The 24,401-nt window shown below is 33.8% G+C and overlaps 3 protein-coding genes across 5 annotated transcripts; all 3 read right to left on the bottom strand.

Moving 5' to 3' along the window:
- Positions 1-1,497: 1,497 nt before the first annotated feature.
- On the bottom strand, positions 1,498-2,258 carry LOC123226834 (WUSCHEL-related homeobox 7-like). The gene is made up of 2 exons (XM_044651346.1): positions 1,850-2,258; positions 1,498-1,778 (listed from the first exon to the last, which is right to left on the bottom strand). Exons 1-2 carry the CDS (start codon positions 2,178-2,180, stop codon positions 1,603-1,605), a joined length of 507 nt encoding a protein of 168 aa, XP_044507281.1. The 5' UTR covers positions 2,181-2,258; the 3' UTR covers positions 1,498-1,602.
- A 12,162-nt stretch (positions 2,259-14,420) lies between these two features.
- On the bottom strand, positions 14,421-16,909 carry LOC123227113 (eukaryotic translation initiation factor 3 subunit F-like). 2 transcript variants are annotated; one of them, XM_044651777.1, is made up of 6 exons: positions 16,633-16,909; positions 16,229-16,308; positions 16,002-16,115; positions 15,359-15,482; positions 15,147-15,260; positions 14,421-14,860 (listed from the first exon to the last, which is right to left on the bottom strand). In XM_044651777.1, exons 1-6 carry the CDS (start codon positions 16,849-16,851, stop codon positions 14,771-14,773), a joined length of 741 nt encoding a protein of 246 aa, XP_044507712.1. In that variant the 5' UTR covers positions 16,852-16,909; the 3' UTR covers positions 14,421-14,770. The 2 variants fall into 2 exon arrangements, with proteins under 2 accessions (XP_044507712.1, XP_044507711.1); XM_044651776.1 differs by having other exon boundaries at positions 15,359-15,480; positions 15,886-16,115; positions 16,633-16,908.
- A 1,500-nt stretch (positions 16,910-18,409) lies between these two features.
- On the bottom strand, positions 18,410-23,355 carry LOC123227643 (protein-tyrosine-phosphatase MKP1). Of its 2 annotated transcripts, none has more exons than XM_044652732.1 (4): positions 23,160-23,355; positions 19,929-22,796; positions 19,377-19,552; positions 18,410-18,817 (listed from the first exon to the last, which is right to left on the bottom strand). In XM_044652732.1, the coding sequence occupies exons 2-3, from the start codon at positions 22,386-22,388 to the stop codon at positions 19,496-19,498; spliced, it is 2,517 nt and encodes an 838-aa protein (XP_044508667.1). In that variant the 5' UTR covers positions 22,389-22,796; positions 23,160-23,355; the 3' UTR covers positions 18,410-18,817; positions 19,377-19,495. The 2 variants fall into 2 exon arrangements, with proteins under 2 accessions (XP_044508667.1, XP_044508668.1); XM_044652733.1 differs by lacking the exon at positions 23,160-23,355 and adding an exon at positions 22,975-23,148.
- Positions 23,356-24,401: the final 1,046 nt, after the last annotated feature.

Here is a 24,401-nt window from a genome sequence, read left to right as displayed (position 1 = left end):
GTTTTTTGTTATCAAAACGACATCGTTTTTAATATATATTGGTCAAAATAACGTCGTTTTTATTAAAAATTTTAATTAGAAAATCTGATGAATAGCTTGAGCTCGATCGAGCTCGACTAAGCCCGACTCTTTTCGGGCTCAACCGAGCCGAGCTCGAGCTGGTTCGGTTCGAATCTAATCCTATACACAACTATTAGCTATTAGAAAACCCAACTGACAACCATTTACCTGCGAGACTGGAAATAAATCTTAACCCCATCTAGAAACCATGACAGGTTACCTCTACCCTAAAATACTATTGTGCAACCCTTAAAATCCACCCAAATGACATCCAAACACATCATGACTATTTAAGTACAAAAAATTTATAAAAATATAGTACGAATAGTTTAGAAGAGCTTAACTTCAAAATGATCACAAGATGATGCTCTATTCAAAAGATAAAGGATTAATTCACTGTTATTTCATTTTGGAAATCTAAAAGCTGTGAAAATGATTTAAGATTTGTAAAGAGCGCTTAGAACTTGAAATATTTAAGGTAAAAGAAGAAGTTTGCACTTCGGGTTGATGTACACTTATAAACAATTTTGGGATAAACTTGAGGCTATCCTAGTCATTCGAGTTAAACTAATGGCACATGTCATCGATTTGGCAACATACATGAGATGTGACCAACAAGACATCACAACCATTTGAATCAACTTGACATGCACGCCACTCATACATGTGGTGCATCATATGCACAAGCTAAAACATTATTTTCATGACGTATTGTGAGCAATAATCTTAATCATTCACATATCATTCATCTATATAGAAAGTTAAAGAATTTATGAAGCATTACTCACAATCTAAAAGTTGATCATATATTATGCATCAAAACTATATCTAAATCTAACTCAAATCAAGTTCGAACATAAATTGAATTGAACTCAACTAAAATCCATACTAATCAACTCAAATTCGAGCTTGTTTTAGTTGGCTAAGGATGTCTTAAAAAAGTTATCGATGGGATGAATAGTCCACACTAACCAATTAGCATATCAATCACATAGAATCGAATTTGCATCAAAATGTTTCTAAGTTAACTGTTCATGATCTTCTAAAAGATAACATAATCTTTACTTCCCTTCTATCTTTATTCTTAGAAGACCGTGTGATCAGTGCTGAATAATTTGATGGAGATGAGTTTCTTGTTACCGATGGCAATTACCTTTTTTTCATGACTGAGTCAAACAAAGAAAGACATATATATGAAATTCAAAGATGGAGGCAGACCCAATGCACGAATATACCTGCATATTTTATGTGAATTTTATGCACATCTAGGAGACATTGCTCTTGAGAGGAAGCAATTTTGCAATCTCTATGCAACAAAAAATCCAACAGAGTAAACACGGAGAGATAAAACAATGGCCTTATGCGCATGAAGAGGAGAATGTCGAAGCATATTGTTAATATTTTAATGAAAGAAATATATTCATAACTAAGCCATCTCCAAACCCTAAACACATTTTCCAAATTCTAAACTTCAACTTCTCACACCTTTGATGTTAATTTTTGTTTTCCTTTTTTGATAAGATTGATCAAAAGCTGGTAGTTTTACAAAAAGCTTAAACGCAGATCCAATGGTGGATGAAGAGTCTCCCTGCAATCATTTGCATACATCCTCAGCTTCTTTGGTTCATGTTCTTCAAAGGAGTTCAATGGCAAAAGTTGAAGAGTTTGGATCACTCTTTCAGGTTCATCCGCAGATACATTGTTAACCTCTACAAAATCTGCAAAAATAAAACCTAATGTCAAAGTTGTTATACGTTGATAACTTTCTTTAAATGCTAAATTAACGTACGTTTTTCAGAAGAAATCTTCTCCCATGTGCGAAGCACATCCTTCTTCTCACCAACCGATACTTTGCGACGCTTTTGTCTCTCCCTAGCTTTATGGTTTTGAAACCAGTAAAAAACATTCTTACTCTCAATCTTACCATAAAAGCTAAGCTGAGAAGAAATCTTCTGGATCTGGGCCGTGCTCGGAGTTCTCAGACCGGAGCTGAACAAGTCAGTCAAAACTTTAACTTGTTCGGCGGTGGGATTCCAACGCCCACACTTTGCTCCAGAGTCACCATTATTCACATTACGCCTTGCTGCTTTTATATAAAAGTCTGTCATGCCGTCGTCCATATCTGAGCTTCTGTTATGGAAATGGAAGTCTTTGTGAACTTTCTTTCTGAACCTCTCTGAGCACAAAAGATATAAGCCCGTGTGCATATATAAATACAATACAATACGTTAAAGCGGTGATCGCGGCTGCCACTGTTGAACGTTTTGGTCGGCGAGCAGACAAGTATTTATTAAATTACCATTACACCAATCTAGTATTTATTAAATGAATCTTTGTATCAAATTTCTGTCTCATTGAGTTGATGTGGACCTGCATAGAAAATTTGTTTATGGGGTTTTTGTGTTTTCCAGTAAAGTGTAAGATAAATTACTTCTGCATGCTTTGGTAGACTATTCTAGTGAGTCCAAGATCATGAAGACATGTGAGAAATCCAAACTTTTGTGCTAAAGAAGATAAGTAATGAAACAACTACTATAAATGAGATTGACGTAGGTGAAAGTCAAAGTTCACATTGTCTGATCTTTGTTGGACGGTTGTGATCTCAACTTTTGACATAGAAATGCAGTAAGTTTGAACCTTCTTTTAATGGTGTTTATATGAACACAAACTAGAAGACAATAAAGCCATCGAATCAAAGTTTGGGAGAGATCAACCTTACAATTATTATATTAGATAAATTAAGAGTTTAATCATAAAGTATAGTTAAAGAGAATTTGAACTTTTATTCTCATATCTTGAATATTACGTTTTCACCACTTAAATTACCTTTTAGATTAATAGTTTAATCTTAATGCTACTTAAGCTACCATTTACGTCAACAGTTTAATCTTAAAATATAACTGGAAAAGATTTAAACTTTTACTCTTATATTAAGAATTTGAACTTTTATTTTTATATTTGAAATTTCACTTTTTTATTATTTAAATTTAGAGTTTTATCTTGAATGTCACCCGAGAATATTTAAACTCTTATTCTTATATTTGAAATCTCATTTCGTTGTCACTCAATCATCGTTTGGTACAAATCTTAGAAACTTCAAAATGATTTAGTATGATTCATTGTAAATAAAAACCTAGCTAGGTTAGTGATAATCTCAAAAGTCAGTGAACTCTTTGTACTTAGGGTTAGTCTGCAACTATAGAAACTTGAGCACTTGTGATTTTTTGAGCATTGGAACGTCAGACTTGGGGATTTGCCTTGCCTAGCATTGAAATTCTGCGATAACCTGGTGAGATATAACAGATTTTAAAGTTAGTAATGTACTTTAAGCCAAGTTGAACAAAATTTAATTTGCCAATTGCTTTTAGTTTAAAATTCAAAATGCAGATGATTTGGGTAAGTTTCTAGTTGAAGGGCCGATTCCCCAGGATGTTCTCTTGATTTTACATAAAATATGGAAGGCCAAAAGCTTATTCTCACCCAAGGTTTGATGTAATTTCGAACTCTTACCATCAATTTTAAAAAACATAAAACCCCCCCTCATGACATATAGAAATGGGTGGGAATAAGTTTTTGGGCCAATATAGAAATGGGTTTGCCTGCAGTTGGCAGTGGCATTAAGATTGCTGCATTCAAAGTTGTAACTCCAAGGTGTAAAACTTGGCCACTGATTAAATTATTGTCTTCGACTATTTGTGTTGGGTGTGAGTGGTTCCCTGTACAATGCTATAAAATGTGGCACCGAACCCTTTTAATTTCATATTTTAAACACCAGATTTTTTAGCAAGTAATTGATCTGAATGAATTTGTGAAGCATATGTTAGATTAATTACACAAATTTACGCACAATATTTTAGCTATCAATTAATTAAATAACAATAAATTCTCATATTTACAAATTAGAATACTTGAAATTAAAAAAATTTTAAAATTTAGATATACTTGATGCATCATTATTGATGCAAAATCAATTCTGAATCCGATTGATTATTTATCTAATAAAACTGGTCTTTCTTCGTCATGTCCTCCTAAAATAACAATATTTTAATAGATGAATAATTGTAGAGGAAGAGAGATATAACTTTTTTTATAATAGTTTATTCATTTCTTTCATCAAGGGTTCGATAAACTCAATATTTCACATTTACATCATGGTAACCTAGGTTTTTCTATAAAATGTATGTGATTTCAATCAAATTGATTATGGAATATGCGTAAAACTAAATTCGGTGAATTATACATTTACCTGGGTCTTATCTAATTAAAACATCATTATTGTTTACCCATGTTGGGGAAATTTTCTAACACCATATTTGATAAACTAGTTAATCTAAGAGCAATACTATATATATATGCACACTTATGTGCATAATCATATAATTAAATGTTATTTTATTTTTAATATAAAATCATTTTATTATATGATTATATATAATAAATATATATCTATTTATATATTTAAAATTATACACATAATTTGATTGATAATATAATGATCGAAGAGTTTTTGGCTGAGTCCTGAGTAGTTTGAAGAAAGGTGAGTAAGAATCGGGGGTTTGCTTGGAGACTCAGTTCTGTGAAATAGGCAGTTGCATAAGCTAATTTATTGGAGTGGGCCACAACCCACTGCTTTTATTTATTATCGTTCCAATGACTTTCGACATAGATGGTTGAACAAAACGAAAGCTAGTCGTGGTTTTCAAGTAAAATGAGGCTGAAGCAATCCTGTGTCTCATACCAACTTGGTGAAGAATCTTCCTCCATGAATTTCACAACCACCCCAACTTCTTTCTGGACCAATCTCTGACAAATTAATTCAAAGGGTACTCAATTTTCAGTTTAGAATTATGGATGATTCCACTTTTAAGCCGGGTTGATGAGTTTATTTGTTTATTTCCTATGGTCTCCACATTCGGAGTTTAAATATAATTTATGTATATAAATGATATATTATTATATTATTAAATATTATTTTATCTTTATTTTAAAATTATTTAATCAAATGATAACATTCAAATTATATACTAAAAATATGTATATATAATTTTATTATAAATAAAATATTAGTAATATTTTTGAGAAGTTACAACTTTAGCTTTATGTATTTTAATTTGAATAGTATTATATATATAATTTTTGTATATAATTTTATAGACAAATAGTAATGTATCATTATAGAATTAAATGATTAAAAATTAAAAATAAAATAATATTCAATCACATAATAAAATATCGTTATTTATACATAAAGTTATACACAATATTATTGTTTTCATTTTTATACTTCCTTGTTCTCGGTGGCAGACCACAATTCCTGTTATTCATGTCATTATTCCAGCTCCCACTTTCACTTTTGTGGCGCACATTTGTCTCATATCTGCCACCTCTACACACATCGGCTAGCCTGTTGTAGCACAAGCAAAATATGCAAGATGCAATTTTCCAAAGGGAAATTTTAAAAAATAGCCAAAATGCCCTCCCATTAAGCCAAAATGCCCAAAATCACTATTTCCAAGCCAAATGCCCAAAATCACTGTTCCAAAAAAAAAAAGCCTATGACTTTTTTTAAATACCGAAATTGCCCTTTCCCTCATATTTATATAACTTTTCCACTCACTATAGGGGTTTTAAGGTAATTTTAGATAAATATGGAGGGTTTTTAGATATTTTACACTATAAAAGATTTTGATATATATTTATTTATTTAAAACTTTTTCTAAAATGACAAAATTACCCCTCCCTTCATTTATATAACTCTCCTCACTCACTATAGGGTTAAATGTAATTTAGGATAAATATGGGGGGTTTTTAGATATTTTACATTATAAAGGCATTTTCATATTTATTTATATATTTTATTACTTTTTCTAAAATGTCAAAAATACCCTTCCCCTCATCTATATAAACCCTCCTCACTCATTTTATTTCCACACACTTCTCATATCACTCAAACACTCACTCTCATTTTCATTTTTTTTCAACATCAATTAGTAGGGATTCGTTCGGACGAAGGAAGTTCGTATTTCTGAATTCGACTCGAAAAAATACTATTCATCAAAAAAAGGTATTTATGTCAATCTTATCCTAAAACTTCATTTTATTTGTTAAGTATAGTTTTTATGTCGTAATATGGGGGTTAAATGCAATATGTGACAAGTATTGGGGGTTAAATGTAATTTAGGATAAATATGGGAGGTTTTCGAATATTTTACATTGTAAAGGCATTTTCATATTTATTTATATATTTTATTACTTTTTCTAAAATGTCAAAAATACCCTTCCCCTCATCTATATAAACTCTCCTCACTCATTTTATTTCCACACACTTCTCATATCACTCAAACACTCACTCTCATTTTCATTTTTTTTCAACATCAATTAGTAGGGATTCATTCGGACGAAGGAAGTTCGTATTTTTGAATTCGACTCGAAAAAATACTATTCATCAAAAAAATGTATTTATGTCAATCTTATCCTAAAACTTCATTTTATTTGTTAAGTATAGTTTTTATGTCGTAATATGGGGGTTAAATGCAATATGTGACAAGTATTAGGGGTTAAATGTAATTTAGGATAAAAATTGGGGGTTTTTTGGATATTTTACATTGTAAAGGCATTTTCATATTTATTTATATATTTTTATTACTTTTTCTAAAATGTCAAAAATACCCTTCCCCTCATCTATATAAACCCTCCTTACTCATTTTATTTTCACACACTTCTCATATCACTCAAACACTCACTCTCATTTTCATTTTTTTTGTTAACATCAATTAGTAGGGATTCGTTCGGACGAAGGAAGTTCGTATTTCTGAATTTGATTCAAAAAATACTATTCATCAAAAAAAAGTATTTATGTCAATCTTACCCTAAAACTTAATTTTATTTGTTAAGTAATTTTTTTATGTCATTGCAATGGGGTTAAATGTAATATTTGACAAGTATGGGGGGTTAAAATAATTTAGGATAAATATAGGGGGTTTTTGGATATTTTACATTGCTATGGGGGTTTTAGATATTTTACAATATATATAGGATTTATATAACATGTTAAAAATATATAGGAATTGCTTTGATACAAGACGACATATAAGGGTGTCAAATGAAATGTTATTAAAATTAGGACGTATTTTCATATTAAACATTGTAGGCGCATTATAATTAAAATTATAGGTTTTTTCGAGTTTCACCGCTTTAGGATATATCAATGCACATTTTTCTTATTTCTGAAGAATTTTTCGATTGTTGTCATTCTATGGTATTTCAACTTTTAGGATTCAAATTTCAGTTTTGTTTTTTCGAATTTCAGTGTTTTAGCATATATCAACTCGTATTTTTCAGATTTTTTTAGAATTGTTCGATTAATACCATTCTAGGGTATTTCAATTTTTAGAATTCGAATTTAAGCTCAGTTTTTTTTTAAATTATCGTTTTAGGATATATCCACTAGTATTTTTCAGATTTCTGCAGAAATTATTTATTATTGACATTTTAAAGTAATTCAAAGTATAGAATTTGAATATCTATTTCAAAGTATAGATATTATAAAAACGTTTTAAATAGAACGTTATAAACAGATAGATGCATTTTGATATAAGATAACATACGAAAGTGTTATATAAATTGTTAAATAATTATAGGGGGATAAATAACATATTAGAAAAATATGAGGTGTTTTTTTTAATTATTAATAATTGTACGGCTGATTTACATAGTTATTATTGATTTTTTTTTTATACCTGAATAATTATCTTCAAAAACTTGTCATTGCAGGATTGATATTTAAAATGGAGGGTTATGCATCGGTTCGTTACCAAGGAGAATGGATTCAAGGTCGCAACAACACAATGAAATATGTTGGAGGAGCCAAACAATTGATTAAAATCCCTTATGGAACAACATTCGAGGGATTTATTGAGCTTTTGACGGAGTATTGTAGTATTGGTCCAATGAAAAACTACATTCAAGTATCAATGAAGCCAAGAAAAATTGAGCTCGACTGTCCCATCCAGATCCAAAATGATGAAGATGTGCAAGGTCTTCTTGATATGTCCCAGTACTTTCAGGAATGTATTCCTGTTTTTGTTACATGTACCCCAATTGAAGGGCAGAAGGAAGAAGATGAAGATGAAGATGAAGATGAGGATGAAGATGAAGATGAGGATGAAGATGAAAAAGAAAGCAGTTGGGTCAAAAAAGAATACAATTTGGAAAAGTTGATTGATTTCAGTAATGACCCATTATATATTGCAAACTCATGGGCTCATGGAGAAAAAGATATAGTTCCCTATTGGGGTGATTTCGATGGAAACGATATGCCCGACATTCCTTCAGACAATGTAGAGCCTGAGTATATGACATCAGTAACCGAGGGTATAGATAGTTTACGGCTTGAAGATCCTACTTCAGGTGGTGGAAATTATTCTGGGCCGTTTTTTGACAATGTCCCCACTGATCCATTTAGGTGGCTTCCTGATTTTCCTCCACAACCATCAGCATCATCAAGTGGTTCCAGATCAATCCGAGAGGAGAATGGGGTCAAGATTGGTGATATTTTTCATAGTAAAGTCCAATTGATTGACGCCATGAGACAATTCGCCTTACTAAAAGGATTTCAATTTGGTGTTAAAAAGTCTGACAAGAAACGGTGGGAAATTAAATGCAAGGCTGAAAATTGTAAGTGGTATATACATGCAACCAAGTCCACTGTCGGTGATGTGTGGGGGATCAACTCTATAAATCCTACCCACACATGTTTAGTTGATCAAATCATGCCACATCACAGACAAGCTGGGGCCCGAGCTTTAGGTCAATTAATGAGATCAAAGTTTGTGATGATTGATCGAATTTATCGACCTAAAGAAATAATTGTAGACATCGCCGAACGATATAAAATTGATATTTCCTACTCACAGGCTTGGCGGGCAAGAAATTGGGCTATCAATTCATTGAGGGGTTCACCGGAGGAATCTTTTATGTTGTTACCAGATTATTGCTACAATTTACAACGTACTAATCCGAGCACCATTACTGCTATTGAAACAGACGATGAGCATCGATTTACAAATTTTTTCATGGCGTTAGGATGTTCCGTTCGTGCGTTTAGTCAATATCTTCGCCCCGTTATTTGCATTGACGCTGCTTTCCTTAAAGGTCGATATCTGGGGCATTTATTTATCGCGGTGGCTCTTGATGGTAATAATCAAATATACCCTATTGGTTTCGGTGTCGGCAAAAAAGAAGATCACGACACGTGGTGTTGGTTTCTTATGAGAATTAAAGAATGCATCCCTGACCTCTCTGAGCTTGCAATAATCTCCGATCGACATCATGCTATCTACTCGGTAATGGCTGAAGTCTTTCCAGATGTCCATCATGGATGTTGTTGTCATCACCTTCTGTGTAACATGCGGGCAAAGTATAAACGGGACTCAAAGGTATATTGTAAACAAGTTATTAAATTTATAACAGTTTATCATTTTCAAACATTTTGCTTACAATGAGTTTTCATATTTTTTTCCCTCTTACAGGTCGCGGGTGCATATTGGAAAGCTGCTAAATCATACACAGAGTCTGAATTTGGGCAGATGATGCAATCTATTGACTCAATGAACCCCCAAGCTGGAGCTTATCTACGGGATGTCGGCTTTCACCGTTGGAGTAGAGCGTACTTTCCAGGGCATCGATACAATATCATGACCACAAATATTGCTGAGTCATTTAATGCCCTTGTCAGATATGCACGGGGCCTACCTATAACCATGCTCTTGAAGTTTATTCGTGGTACAATGCAACGATGGTTTTACGAGAGGAGAACTCATGCAAGTAAGTATCAAATCGATATTAATTAAAAGTTGTCTCATATACTTTTTTCCACTTTGTTAATCATATTACCAAATGTGTTCTTAATATTTTTTCTGGATTATAGGTGAATGTCATAACTTCCTCACCCCTTGGGCGGAAGATAAGATCAGTGATCGTCTTTCAAAGTCTGCAAGTTTGGATGTTCGACCGATTACACCTACTCGGCATCAGGTTGTTGGAATTGGTGGATTCATGGGTATTGTGGACTTTGGTGACATGTCATGCACGTGTAGAAAGTTTCAGCTTTCACGTATTCCGTGCAAGCATGCCATTGCCGTTGCACGACATATGAGACTAACGAATGTGCACGCATGGGTTCATCCATTCTTCCGCACCGATATTTATCGTGCAATATATGAGGAACCAATCAATCCTCTTGGAAATCAATGTGATTGGTTACACTCACCGGAAGACAAAGTTATATTGCCCCCCGTCCTTGATAGTCGTCGTCCAGGTCGTCCGTCTAATAGAAATCGACGTCCATCACAAGGAGAAATTGTTACACCGAGGATTTGCAGTCGTTGCCATGAACCGGGGCATACACGAACCCAATGTAAATCCCCAGCACCAATCCCGAGCTCCGCCCCCCAGCGTTCACATACAAAAGGCAAAGGAACGAGATCTTGACATGCTTATACTCAATTTTGTTTGTTATATGATTCTTCATTGTTGTACTTCAGGTGTATCTAACCGATGTATTTTTATTATTGTTTCAAATATGTAATTGTATTGTCATTTGATGTAATAAATTTAGTGTTAATTTATTTCATCATTACTATATTTTCTCTAATTGTTTCAAGTGTGTAAATGTTTGAGTAATTATATATTTTTATTGGTTTTTTATGACAAGATTATTTAAAAAATGAACTCAAATACACAACACATCCATATATAACCATAAATAAAATATATCATACACATATGAACATACAATAAATATATACATCTAAACATAGAAATAACGATAAATATATATCCGTGAGCTACTCGATACAATGAAAATACAACTGCGTCGCTAATCCGAGATAATGCGGCACGCTGTGCACGACATATCGCCTCTGCCCGGAAGTGTCTGGTCTCGTCGGGGACTCGCAGCTCGCTGTCAACCCGTCTTCTTTTGCGAGAAATATCCTGAGACAATGTAAAAAATTTGTTAGACGTGAGTAAAAACAAATATGTAAACAAATGTATACGTGGAAAAAATATAAAAGATGGAAAATACCAAATAATAAAAAAGGAAATAACAAAACTTAAAAAACAAGATTTAACTACCTAATAACGGAATTGAAATTCGAATTCTAAAAGTTGAAATACCCTAGAATGGGAACAATCGAAAAATTCTTCGAAAATCTGAAAAATACGAGTCCATATCTCGTAAAACGTTGAAATCCGAAAAAACGGAATTAAAATTCGAATTCTAAAAGTTGAAATACCCTAGAATGACAACAATCGAAAAATTCTTCGAAAATCTGAAAAATATGAGTCCATATCTCGTAAAACGATGAAATTCAAAAAAATAAAACTGAAATTTGAATTCTAAAAATTGAAATACCCTAGAATGACAACAATCAAAAAATCCTTCAGAAATTTGAAAATACGAGTCCATATCTCGTAAAACGATCAAATCTGAAAAAATGAAATTGAAATTCGAATTCTGAAAGTTGAAAAACCCTAGAATGAAAACAATCGAATAATCCTTTAGAAATCTGAAAAATATGAGTCCATATCTCGTAAAATGGTGAAATCCGAAAAAACGGAATTAAAATTCGAATTCTAAAAGTTGAAAAACCCTAGAATGACAACAATCCAAAAATCTTTCGAAAATCTGAAAATACAAGTCCATATCTCGTAAAACGATGAAATCCGAAAAAACGAAATTGAAATTCGAATTCTAAAAGTTGAAAAACCCAAGAATGACAACAATCGAAAAATTCTTCAGAAATCTGAAAAATGCAAGTCCATATCTCGTAAAACGGTGAAATTCGAAAAAACGAAATTGAAATTCGAATTCTAAAAGTTGAAAAACCCTAGAATGAAAACAATCGAATAATCCTTCAGAAATCTGAAAAATACGAGTTCAATCTCGTAAAACGTCCTTCAGAAATCTGAAAAATACGAGTCAATATCTTGTAAAATGGTGAAATCCGAAAAACGGGAATTGAAATTCGAATTCTAAAAGTTGAAATACCCTAGAATGACAACAATCGAAGAATCCTTTGGAAATCAGAAAAATATGAGTTCATATCTCGTAAAACGATGAAATCTGAAAAAACGGAATTGAAATTCGAATTCTAAAAATTGAAATACCCTAGAATGGGAACAATCGAAAAATCCTTCGAAAATCTGAAAGATAAGAGTCCATATCTCGTAAAACGGTGAAATCCAAAAAACGAAATTGAAATTCGAATTCTAAAAGTTGAAAAACCCTAGAATGGAAACAATCAAAAAATCCTTCGGAAATCTGAAAAATACGAGTCAATATCTCGTAAAACGATGAAATCTGAAAAAACGGAATTGAAATTCGAATTCTAAAAATTGAAAAACCCTAGAATGGGAACAATCGAAAAATCATTCGAAAATCTGAAAGATAAGAGTCCATATCTCATAAAACGGTGAAATCCAAAAAACGGAATTGAAATTCGAATTCTAAAAGTTGAAAAACCCTAGAATGGGAACAATCGAAAAATCCTTCAGAAATCTGAAATATACGAGTCCATATCTCGTAAAACGATGAAATCCGAAAAAACGGAATTGAAATTTGAATTCTAAAAATTGAAAAACCCTAGAATGGGAACAATCGAAAAATCCTTCGGAAATCTGAAATATACGAGTCCATATCTCGTAAAACGATAAAATCCGAAAAAATGGAATTGAAATTCGAATTCTAAAAGTTGAAAAACCCTAGAATGGAAATAATCGAAAAATCCTTCGGAAATCTGAAAAATACGAGTCTATATCTCGTAAAACGATGAAATCCGAAAAAACGGAATTGAAATTCGAAATCTAAAAGTTGAAAAATCCTAGAATGGGAATAATCGAAAAATCCTTCGGAAATCTTAAAAATACGAGTCTATATCGCGTAAAACGATGAAATTCGAAAAAACGAAATTGAAATTCGAATTCTAAAAGTTGAAAAACCCTAGAACAGAAAAAACGGATATAAAATTCGAAAAGTACACATTCAAAAACCCTAGATAAGAAAAATATCAATTTACCCCCTCATGAAAACTGAAAATCTAAAAGGTCCACTGTGTTCTAAGGAATTTCCCAAGCTTCCCAATAGTTTAAAAAAGCTACTTTTCCCCCCCAAAATCAGCCAACCTTTGCTGAACGTGGACTGGACGATTTTGACGTGGGAAACACTGTTCCCACGTCGGACTGCCGATCTCTTCGGCAGTCATTTTCGGCCAAATTTTGGTCGTTTCAGCGTCCGATTTTCACATAAATCAAATCTACACGTTGTCTAACACAAAACCCCTCAATCAATTTAACAAAAACAACCAAGAATCAAAACATTTTAAGCATTATGCAAACCGTAAACCCTAAAATTCCAAACCGAAAAATCTCAATTAAATCTCAATAATATGAGCAATAATTTGATCCAAACAAGATTAAGGGAGATATACTAACCTTCTTTGCCATTTGTGGGTGCCGGAAATCAAGAAAATCGACGGAAATCAGCTCGCCCGTGGGATGAACGTGGTGACGTGAAAATGCTTTGAAATTTCAGAGAAATGCACAGTAATTTCGCTGATATTAACGTGGGAAATAGCAATTTTTGTTGTGTTATATATATGGACATTTTCGTAATTTTGCAAAACTCACGTTGACGTGATAAATATCAAAAAAACCCCACGTGGGCTAAGGATTTCCCACGTCGCCCCAATTGTTTTAAAAAGCTAAGTTCGCCCCCCGAAATTAGGCTGAACGTGGGATATTGATTTTGACGTGGGAAACACTGTTCCCAGTCGACTGCCGATCGCTTCGGCAGTCATTTCCGGCCAAATTTTGGTCGTTTTAGCCACCGATTTTTACATAAATCTAATCTACACGTTGTATAACACAAAACCCCTCAATTAATTCAACAAAAACAACCAAGAATCAAAACATTTTAAGCATTGTTCAAACCGTAAACCCTAAAATTTCAAATCGAAATATCTCAATCAAATCTCAATAATATGAGCAATAACTTGATCCAAACAAGATTACGGGAGATGTGATAACATTATTTTCCATTTTCGGTTGCCGGAAAGTAAGCAAATCGGCGAAAATGACGTTCGCCGTGGGATTGCCGTGGGATGCGTTAAAAATTCGAATTTTCTTTGAATTACACAGTGAAAATTTGCTGTGTTTATATATGGGGGTATTTTCGTCATTTCACAAAACCTGGGCATTTTTGCTTTAACCTGAATTTTTTGGGCAATTTCGCTTAGACCCCTTTAATTTTGCCTAATTTTTAAAATTTCCCTTTTCCAAATTACCCAGGGAAAAAAATATAACTAAATTATCTCTGTTTATCATTACTTGGGCAAACAAAAGATTTTAAAAAGGTACCCCAAAACTAAAAAAGTGGATACCCCATTAAACAGTAATCATATGAAATCAACAGAAAGCCCAATTTGGGAAGTTCACCTAAATGGATGATGTTTATGAATGGCAATTTTAAAAAAACAAAACTTTCTAAAATGATGAGAACTTACAAATTTAAAATCAAGGACAAAGAAAAAATGCAACCTCCTCAGAGGAAAAATACCCACATGTCCTTGATGGTTAAGATAAACTGAAAATTAAAACTTTTCTATAAGTAAGATTGTCTCCGCACAAGGGTTCATCCACAAGATGGATACTATATTATTTGAGCAGCTGTGTTCAGCTTTTCTGCCAAGCTGAGCTGTGTCCTTGTGATGCTTGACAAATATAGCATGAGCAACTGGTCCTGTGAGAACAAAGAAAAACCAATGAATCAAAATTTAATCAGATAAATGCCCTCAAATATGGTATCCAAGCTTGGAAATTAATTATTGAAGTTGAGAAAATGTGGTGTTTAACAGTAAAATAGGTTATAAATAAAATGCATTGACAAACTATATTGATGATTAAGTGTTAATTCAATAATTTACATGGTCAAAGAAATTGAGCTCCTCACACAGAAATTACTTCGATGAATTAACAGACATCAATTCAAACTACTCTGAAGTTAAAAGCTTAAACTTTAATCTTACCTGCAGATTGTCATTAATAAGTTTGTCAACAGCTGGTGGTGACAGTTTGGGAAGGGAGGCTACAGTGTCTGATAAAAAACGCCCAATGTTGTTATCAGGTGCAACACGCCCTTCCTAAGAAAAAAAACAAGTATTAAATCAAATCAAACCATAAAATAAGCAGAAACATCAAACTTGTATTACTATGATAAAGGTAGAACCATCATACTCACTACAACATCATCAACATATTTGTAAACATCATTTATTAGAGCTACAAGCCGCTCCGTTAAGACTTCCATTCCATCCAAATCACCAGGAAGTTTGTCAACCATTGCTGTCTTCAGTATATCAACTGCCATCATGACCAAATATTATTGTTCAGACTGTATTATAACCAAAACACCACCTAATTATCTAAAACTAGTTTATAGCTTTGAATATAAAAACATTCACAGGTTGAGAACTTATGACAGAGCGGAAAAGTATTATATCTACAATGGAAGAGAGAAAGGGAATGTAATAAATAACACAAACATACAGCAGAAAAGATATATTGAACATGCTCCATCTATTCTGACAGAAAAAAAAAAGGATCAAGAATAAAGGAAATGAAAATGTTCTTGACAAGTAACGAATATAATTCTAAATCCTCTGACACCAGATAGTCATAACTTTTCATTCAATAATTTAATGCGGTTTCAGCAGCATCCAAAACAATGTTTTTTCATAAGCATCAAAATGTAAAGCACATACATACATCCTACTCGCTCAGCTTCAACCATTTGAAGATCAAGCAAAATTTCTTGAAATTGTGCAGCAAGTGGCCGGTCTGCAAGGGATAAATTAACTGAAATATAGGCTTTTATGGTAGCCTCTCCATTCTTGAATCCTGTATCTACAGTCAGGTGAACAGGATTAGAAACTTCTCTAGAATAAAATTCATGGATCAATGCACTGCCACCAGTGACTCCCAACCCAGTTGAAAACCTGCACAAATTCACAAAAGCAAAATACTGTAACAAATAAAAAACTCAATGGATAAAAGAAAGAGAATAAAACGCACTTAAAAGAAAACAAAATTTTAATGAGATGCGAATTACCATCCTACAATAACTTCCTGCGGATTCACCTTTAGGTGAGACTTTAACATAGTTTGATGATATTCAATATCCAAAGCAACCTGCAATAAACAACGGAATCCCATGAGCTACCTAGTGCGTCCCAATCGAACCTACACTATTTACATTAATTCTTCAGCTTAACAGCAAATGTAACTCTTTCTTGCTTCCGATTTGGTTTTGATACTTTCCTATCAATTTTTAAAACCTTTGTTTACAGGCAGCAAACAGATCACAAGCAAAAACCAAAGGAACTAAAAGCAATAAGTTTTTGCTTATCACAATATAAATCATAACTCTCTACATGCAACAACTTCTTATGGTTTCGCAGATAATTAAATTCTACTTACACTCCCAAAATAACAATTTAGATGACATTAAAAAACCTGATCGGAGAACTCGTTGTGAGGAACGACATATGAGTTACGAATATCAACGGTGCCGTCTAGCAAGACGGAACCGAGGAGTGTGCCAATGACACGTTCCGCTTGGTCGGGACGCCTCACATAGCAATCGCAGATATTAAAAATAACCAGAGGTTGAACTTTCGCCGCAGAAGTTGACGATGGTGCAAATTGTAACACCGTGCGCTGGCCCGTGGCCATTGCTACTCTGATCTGAAAAGAGCGAGTAATGGCTGTTGGGAGCTGGAATTGTTATGAGGTATTGTTCTTTGGTTTAATAAATGGGCCTTATTGGGCCTAAGCATGGATCCTCTCTTGACAAAATAAAACAATAAATTATGGTTTTTTTTATCGTGAATAAATGATACAAATGAAATATCAATTGATAGATTACATTCTCTAAGTAAGGGCTGTTTAACATAAGTCGAGGCACATGTTGTCGTTTTTATATATAGTTGTTTTTCAGGTAGGTATTTCACAAGTAAAGAATTATCGTATAACAAATGTCCCAAATTTTTGAACTAGGGAAAGAAAGGACTTCGAAAACTTCTTTGGGTATCAACTGGAATTAGTGTTATGTGAAAATTTGTAAGAGCTCCGTGATAAAGACCTTTTAGCTGATGAAAAAATTGTTTAGTACATTTTATACAGTACACCCAGCCCAGCCCAGCCCAATCCCACCGACTGACACTCTAATTCCAACTCAAATTTTCCATTACCTCTGTTACCTCTGGAGCCTGTGATTGTTAAAATGTGGTCCCATTTGATAAATATTATTGCTATAGCCACTCCATTTTTCACAATTAAGTTTCTCTGATCACTGTTTGATTAATTCATATATTCTTTTCTTTTTTTTAATAATCAAAGACCCCACTGATATTTGTTAGACAGATAACCCAAATCACAATAATCAAACCCACAATTATTATATTAAATAAATCAAAATTTTACAAACGTGATAAAAGTTTATATTCAAACCTTCACTTTAGAAATTGTAATCTCCCACTAGTTTTACTAATCCTTGCATCCAATTCATATATTCCTTTTGTCCAACATACACGGCCGCATTTAGCCTTCATAATTTTTATAAAGGATTTTCTAGTAGAGCAGTACTAGGAGCCGCCAATAGGTTCTTGACAATGGTTTAGGAACCCCAATTTTGTTCAGGCTTGGAACAGAGCAATCTAACATAAGAGAAGTTCCCACATTTAAAATTTAAATTTAAAACCAACAAACGTTAAGAGGAAAAAAGATTGAGAGAGAACAAGAAGCCTCAGTGCTACAACAAATGCCGACACAAATTTGAATGTCACAGCCATTTTATTCTCTCTTAAGGGCCTGAGTACAGATCCAACTAGCATATAAAAATGGTTGCCTTTGCCAAAAGTGTACTCTGTTATCCTCATATTTCAGAAAAATGGTTACCTCGCTGTGTGTGTTGCATGTACTTCACTGGTATTAACGTGTCTTGAGCTTAAGATCATTCCTGCAAATTATTATCTTGTTCAACATCCCGAGGAATAGAAAGGACTGGCAGCTGACTTCAGGCTGCCAATTTTTTTCTGTTGGTACCATGGCTAAATATGTAGTCACCCATTGCACAGCTAGCACAAAAGTATATTGGATCTTGGCCGAGGATAGAAGATAAGGGTTTTGCAGTTACTTCCTTAACTAATGTCCCCAAGTGCACACATTCTAACCCGAAACCATTCCTCTGTATAAAATTTGACACACAACTCATTCAATTCAAACATCTATCTTCCAGAAATGACACACCAGAATTTTATCATTTTCCTTCCCGATAAAAGCTATGCATATAGCTTTTTCTCTAAAAACTAATGTTCATGAATAACAAGTGATTATTTAGTAGCCTTACTGTAACATACAGAGGTAAATTGAAGATGAGTGTTTCAGTAGGGGGATTCTGATGCACACCTTCAAGAATTAAATTTAAAACAAAACCTAAGCAATATAAAGGGAAGACAGAAGAAACAAAGAGACTACAGAAATTTAAATGTTCTATTCTACCTAAATAAAGGAGTCAGAATCTGTTTCTAGTAACAATGAATATACAAGAAACGTTCAGTCTGGGGAACAAATGATTCAGGTTACCAAGATGTTGCATCACTGTACAACCAGGTAAATAGCCAGACTTGAAAGCAGCATCCTGCAAACAACATAAGAAGACAAATTGAGTTTATTCTTTTTCATCGGCTTCTTTATTTTAAAAAAAAAAAATTAAAGTCTCATTAACAATCATATTACAAAGCCAATCTAGACTAGATAAATCATAATGGGTTCATGAAGGTTTATGAAAGCTGACATCTTAGATCTCAACTCATGAATGGCAAAAACCAATATACTTCTTCTACCTATTGCCCTCGTCTGTAATTTTCTCTAGATACCAAACAACATAACAAACCATCAAAAATCACTGATCAGCTAGCCAGCCACTACATCATTAATTTATTTTTTACACCTATTGCAGACAGCTCATTATCTTCTCATAAAGATACAAAGATAAACTTAGTTATGCCAGAACTGGAATTTATCGAGTCATTGGACACGGCAAAAGGTCATTTGCTAATGTGCAATTAGTGAATGGTTTGACCAGAAGAGCCTCCATACAAGCCATCCCAATGAGTGCTCCCAAAAGTCACATGGTAGATCATATAAATATTTTAAGAGTCAAATTTGAATAGATAAAAAATTAGCAAACAACTTACCTCACTGGTTTTGCCAGAGTTTGTTCTGATGTTGGATGATGTAGTGGACTAAACCAGCTGAAAAAATTTTTAAGTGATGTGTTATTACATTGACAATTCTATTCTGGCCCTCACTAGTGCTACAACGTACTCAACCATGCAACAAATTCAGCTGGCTCTTCATTTTCTTTAATAACCTGTTTATAAACAGCAGTATTTGGAACAGCAAAGTTAATAAGCAGATGTACTTTAATCCAAATGAACTGACTAAAACATGCCACAAAATAATCTCACATTGTCAAATCTAAATCAAGTTTTATGATTCCTTTTGATAAAGGTTACTGTGTGAATATCTTTATACCCCAACTGAGCATGTAAGCAAAAAGCTGATAACTTGAAAGTAATAATTGCATGCCAGGAAAAAGCTAACAACATGGAGCAAGAAATACCACAAAAGATTTTTTGAGTGCATAATGCATTGAAATTATCAACAGAACCAGTAAACAATGACAAAAATTACAAATGTTGTACAAAAAGGAAACTTATAAAATAACCCAAAAGTAAGTTCCACACCTTGATTGGGGTGTCCTTTGGCAGACCCATCTGAATTAGAATGTCATAACCAAACCGACTCCAGTCAATGTCTCCTAGATCCCTTGACTCTCTGCTGTTATCTAACTGAATCTGACCTTTATCATGACAGAGAGATCTTCCAACCCATACATACAGATTTTGAGCACTTTTCCCTAAATCTGTACTCGGTGGAAAAATTGCAAAAGCAGATTTTGAGTTTAGATCGCTTGAACCAAATTTTAGAACCTTTTCAAAAGTAGGCCAGCGACACACTAGAGGTTGCATTTGATTACAATTAGCTGCTACGCTTTTTTCCAAACCACTTGGGATACTGGAGTTAATACCTTCCCCAAAAGTAAGATTTCTCCATGATTCCGCAAAATTATTAACAGATGTGAATTCCTTGAAACTTGAGTCAGCACAAGTTACTCTACCTGGAGGTATCTTCACCTGGCACATGTGAGTTAGTTCTTCTGATCTGTTTCTACTAGCATCCTTGCCCTCAAATACAATTTCTATACCATCTGGTTTACATAATGTGTAACTATTGTTGCTTATCTTAACAGCATCCCCTTGATCAGTCAAAATAGTTGGAGTGCTGTTTACCCTTACATTACCAGTCGTCACCGGCAACTTCAGAGACTTTGACAAGCTACCTCTACGTTCAGCAAGGGAAAGTGAAACATGTTTAACAGTTGATAAAGACGACTGAGTAGATGGCAGCAAATGGCTAATGTCTTGAGATGAAGTTTCAGATGTAAGGGACAGGTTTGAAAAGTTAGACAAAGTCGAAACCACTGGAAGAGAGCACGACACTGCTGAAGGAGAATCCATGGATGACTCTGAGAAAGACTTTGAGCTGGTACTTGAATCAGACGACACTGAATCAGGAGAGAGAAATGGGGGTGAAGAAGATGTTGATGACAATGACGATGTTGATGATAACGGCGATGACGTACGTAGTAACATCATTGAATCTGAATAAACTCGAGATAGGACTAGCTTAGGCACTGAGACAAATTCCTTCATATCACCTGGGGCAAACTTACGCCTAAGTGCACTCCAACTGCTTTCTCTGGCAGGAAGGTGAGTTTCATGTTCATTTTCTGATGATGCAAATGGAGGGACAAAACCTCCCATGATGGCTTTCTGAAAGATCTCATAATCAACATCATAGGAATCTACTTTTCTCCCACCAGGACATATCTTAATAGTTGATTCCCCAATCTCCACTTCGTTTCTAGATTTATCCATCAAAGGTAAGAAGTTTGCAAAGGCAGTCCAAAAATAACCTGGTTCCTCCCCTTCTTTTATTATTATTATTGGCCCTTGCGCTCTCTCATATCGAATAATTTGACAAACAGCTCCCCTTGCATCCCTTTCCATGATAGTCTCACAGTTCTTACCAACCCATATATATATAGCTGAGGGTAAATGAACAATAAATGCACCTCTAGAATCAAGAGCCATTGGTGAAGGATCATTCAACATTTTTGGGACTAAATGTAATGGATCATACGGAGAGTGCGGGGCAATCCTATACATCCTCAACAATGAACTGGGACTAAGAGGGAAGGCATGAACCCTCTTTTGGCACTGTAACAGCTGGCATGCAAAACCCATGTTTGGGTCAGCAATGCCCCTTGCTGCCTTCACATATTGAAAAGCATCATCAAAACTCTGTCCCTCTCTCCACATAAGATATGCAATAACCAATGATGTGGACCGGGATACCCCTTGACAGCAATGAACAAAAACCCTTCCACTTTTTTCCCTCACATCTTCAAAATAATCAAAAACATCATATAAAATGCTAGTAATATCCTCTGACGGACTATCCTGCAACCACAAGGTTCTGTAAACAAAATCTGCTCTGAAATACTCAGGACAAACAAAACCCACACAGTTCAAAATATGAGTAATCCCATTCTGTTTCAATATATTCCTATCTCTTGCAACAGCATCTCCACCAAGATATATATGTTCTGCCACTTTAGAGCACTCTTTATCAAAGAACGCAATCTTATCCCTTTTCACGAGCCCAGCATTCTTCTCTGTGTTTCGCTGAATTGATGATAAATCCAGCTTCAATCTTTCACCATTTTTGTTTCCACTTGGAGTTGGAGGCTGTGGCCACTCACCAAGATCATCAGAACTTGCCTTGGGCCACTCATCTAGGCTCCGGCGCGCAATAGATAATGGTTGCAAAGGTGGCAAACAAGACCGAGCCTTAGAATTCTGTTGGGAACGCGGAGTTAATGGGGCAGGAAACCTGCGAATTTGATTATTGTTTCCACCATTGCCACAATTTGGATCAGCAAAATCTTTCTCTTCAGTTTCAGAGTTCTGAGGTGACGTACGAGAGGCAGACCATGAGGCCGATCGCCAGAACATCTTCCTGGAGCCAGGTAGCTGGCAAGAAGGCTGAGGATTACCCGAGTCATCCTCTTTAGTCAACATGCCTGCTTATGGAGTTTAATAACTCAATAATTTAGGCCAAAGCCAGAAACCTTATGAGCCAAAAATTCTTACCTATATACTAACATCAAGAGTTGAACAAAGAATCTAAACAAATTCTGACAACAATATGAAAACTTTTACATCTTTCACCATGAGCAGCCCACTTCAAAAAATTCAACAACTTAACTCTCCCAATCTCAGCCAAATACAGAAATCTGAGCAAACCCTAACTTTAAACCATACCCAAATGAAGAACTCAGTTGCGAAATTGAGGCAAAGCAAGAATTGTAAAGTAAAAAACCCTAATCAATTCCTCAATTGAGTAGAGCGAGTGAACATGGTGAAGTTAACCCAAATGTGAAAAACAAAAACCCATATCAGATCAAGCACAAACTGCAGATTGAATCACTGCAAAACAAAAATTATAACCGTAAATCAATAAGTTTATCCGTTGAAATCATGAACTACTTCCATATAACAGTCCCAAAATAAATAAAGTAAAAAACCGCCTAAATCAGCAGAATACACAATAAACTTGAACTTTACGGAGAATAAAAAGGTAAAATCGACAAGTTAAAAAACCTACTCTTTGAATCTGAAACTTCGCTAAAACTAACAAAGCTTCACAAGCCACAAAAAGAAACTAAAAAATAAAAACACCAAACTAGTGAAACTCTCTAGGGTTTTTTGTCGTTCTTCTTCTTTGTTTCCATTGATGTGCAACAACAGATATAAAGAACGCATCACAGAGGGCTAGGATTTGCGACTTACAGTGTCAGATACCGAGAGTAAGATGTGAAGACGAGGTTACTTCTGAGCAGGATCACACAGAGTGAGTGAAGGAGAGAAGGAGAGAGAGAAAAGAAACGGTAATTACAAGTCATTTTCATTGGTGCCTTTATTTCTTTATTTGACTGTGAGGAGATGAGACAGAGAGAGAGAGAGAAAAAGGGTTTTTTTTTTTTTAATAACAAAATGTTTAGATACCGATAAATTACATTTGGCCACCCAATGTTTGATTGAGAATCTTTTACCCCTAGATCACAAATACTTCCCAGTTAAAGGGCCAAAATCAATCCCTATTAATAAAAAAAAATAGTGTTACGTATATAAATAGTATATATAATTTTATATATAAATAATAAAATATTATTATATGATTAAATAATTTAAAATTATAATGATATATCATTATTTGTATATAGTTTTATTAAATAAAAAATATAATATCAAAATATGAATATACATTTTTATCATTATTATTTTATTTTTCAATGTTATCATATAAATCGAAGTTAACAAAAATTTTATAAAAATGTTAAATATCAAAATAATATAAAACTTATTTTATTTTACTTTTCTTTTATCTCCACTTCATCTTTTTCTTCTATTCGAAGTTACTTCTACTATCTTCTTTTCTTCTACAACATTTTTCATATTATTGATCTCTCAATTCACTTTTTTCATATCACCGTGTTTTTCCTTTTTTGTCGCACAAGTCTTCAACCCTTACCACTCTCTTTTCGTTGCGATTTTGGGTTGTCATCAATGACTCATTACTCAATCAAGTCATTTAGTGAAGAGTCATTAATGACATATTAGATTACAATGAAAGAGGACAGCGAGGCCTAGAGCTCATCATAATAGTGAAGGATCATCAGCAGTGGCTAGGGTTTTCAAATAATTGTAGGGGTTTATTAGTAAGTTTTTAAACCTTTTTTATGGGTCAAACATCATGTTTAAAAATATTTAGGTTTAACTTAAAAAAATGTTAATTTTTTAACACAAAATTACTCTTTTACTCTTATGCAGTTTTTTCTTAAATAGAGTTCCTGAAGCTCATAACAGCAGTGAAGGATTACCAGCAGTGGTTAGGCTTTTTGAAGAATTGTAGGGATTTATTAGCGAGTTTCTAAACTTTTATAAGGGTCAAACTATCACATTTTAAAATATTTAGGTTAAATTATAAAAATGTTAGTTTTTCAAGATAAAAATACTTTTTTGCCCTTATGC

The sequence above is a fragment of the Mangifera indica genome, chromosome 10 (assembly GCF_011075055.1).
Source record: "Mangifera indica cultivar Alphonso chromosome 10, CATAS_Mindica_2.1, whole genome shotgun sequence".
Classification (NCBI taxonomy): domain Eukaryota; kingdom Viridiplantae; phylum Streptophyta; class Magnoliopsida; order Sapindales; family Anacardiaceae; genus Mangifera; species Mangifera indica.
Note: the sequence above shows the minus strand (reverse complement) of the source record. Positions and strands in the feature narration are given on the sequence as shown.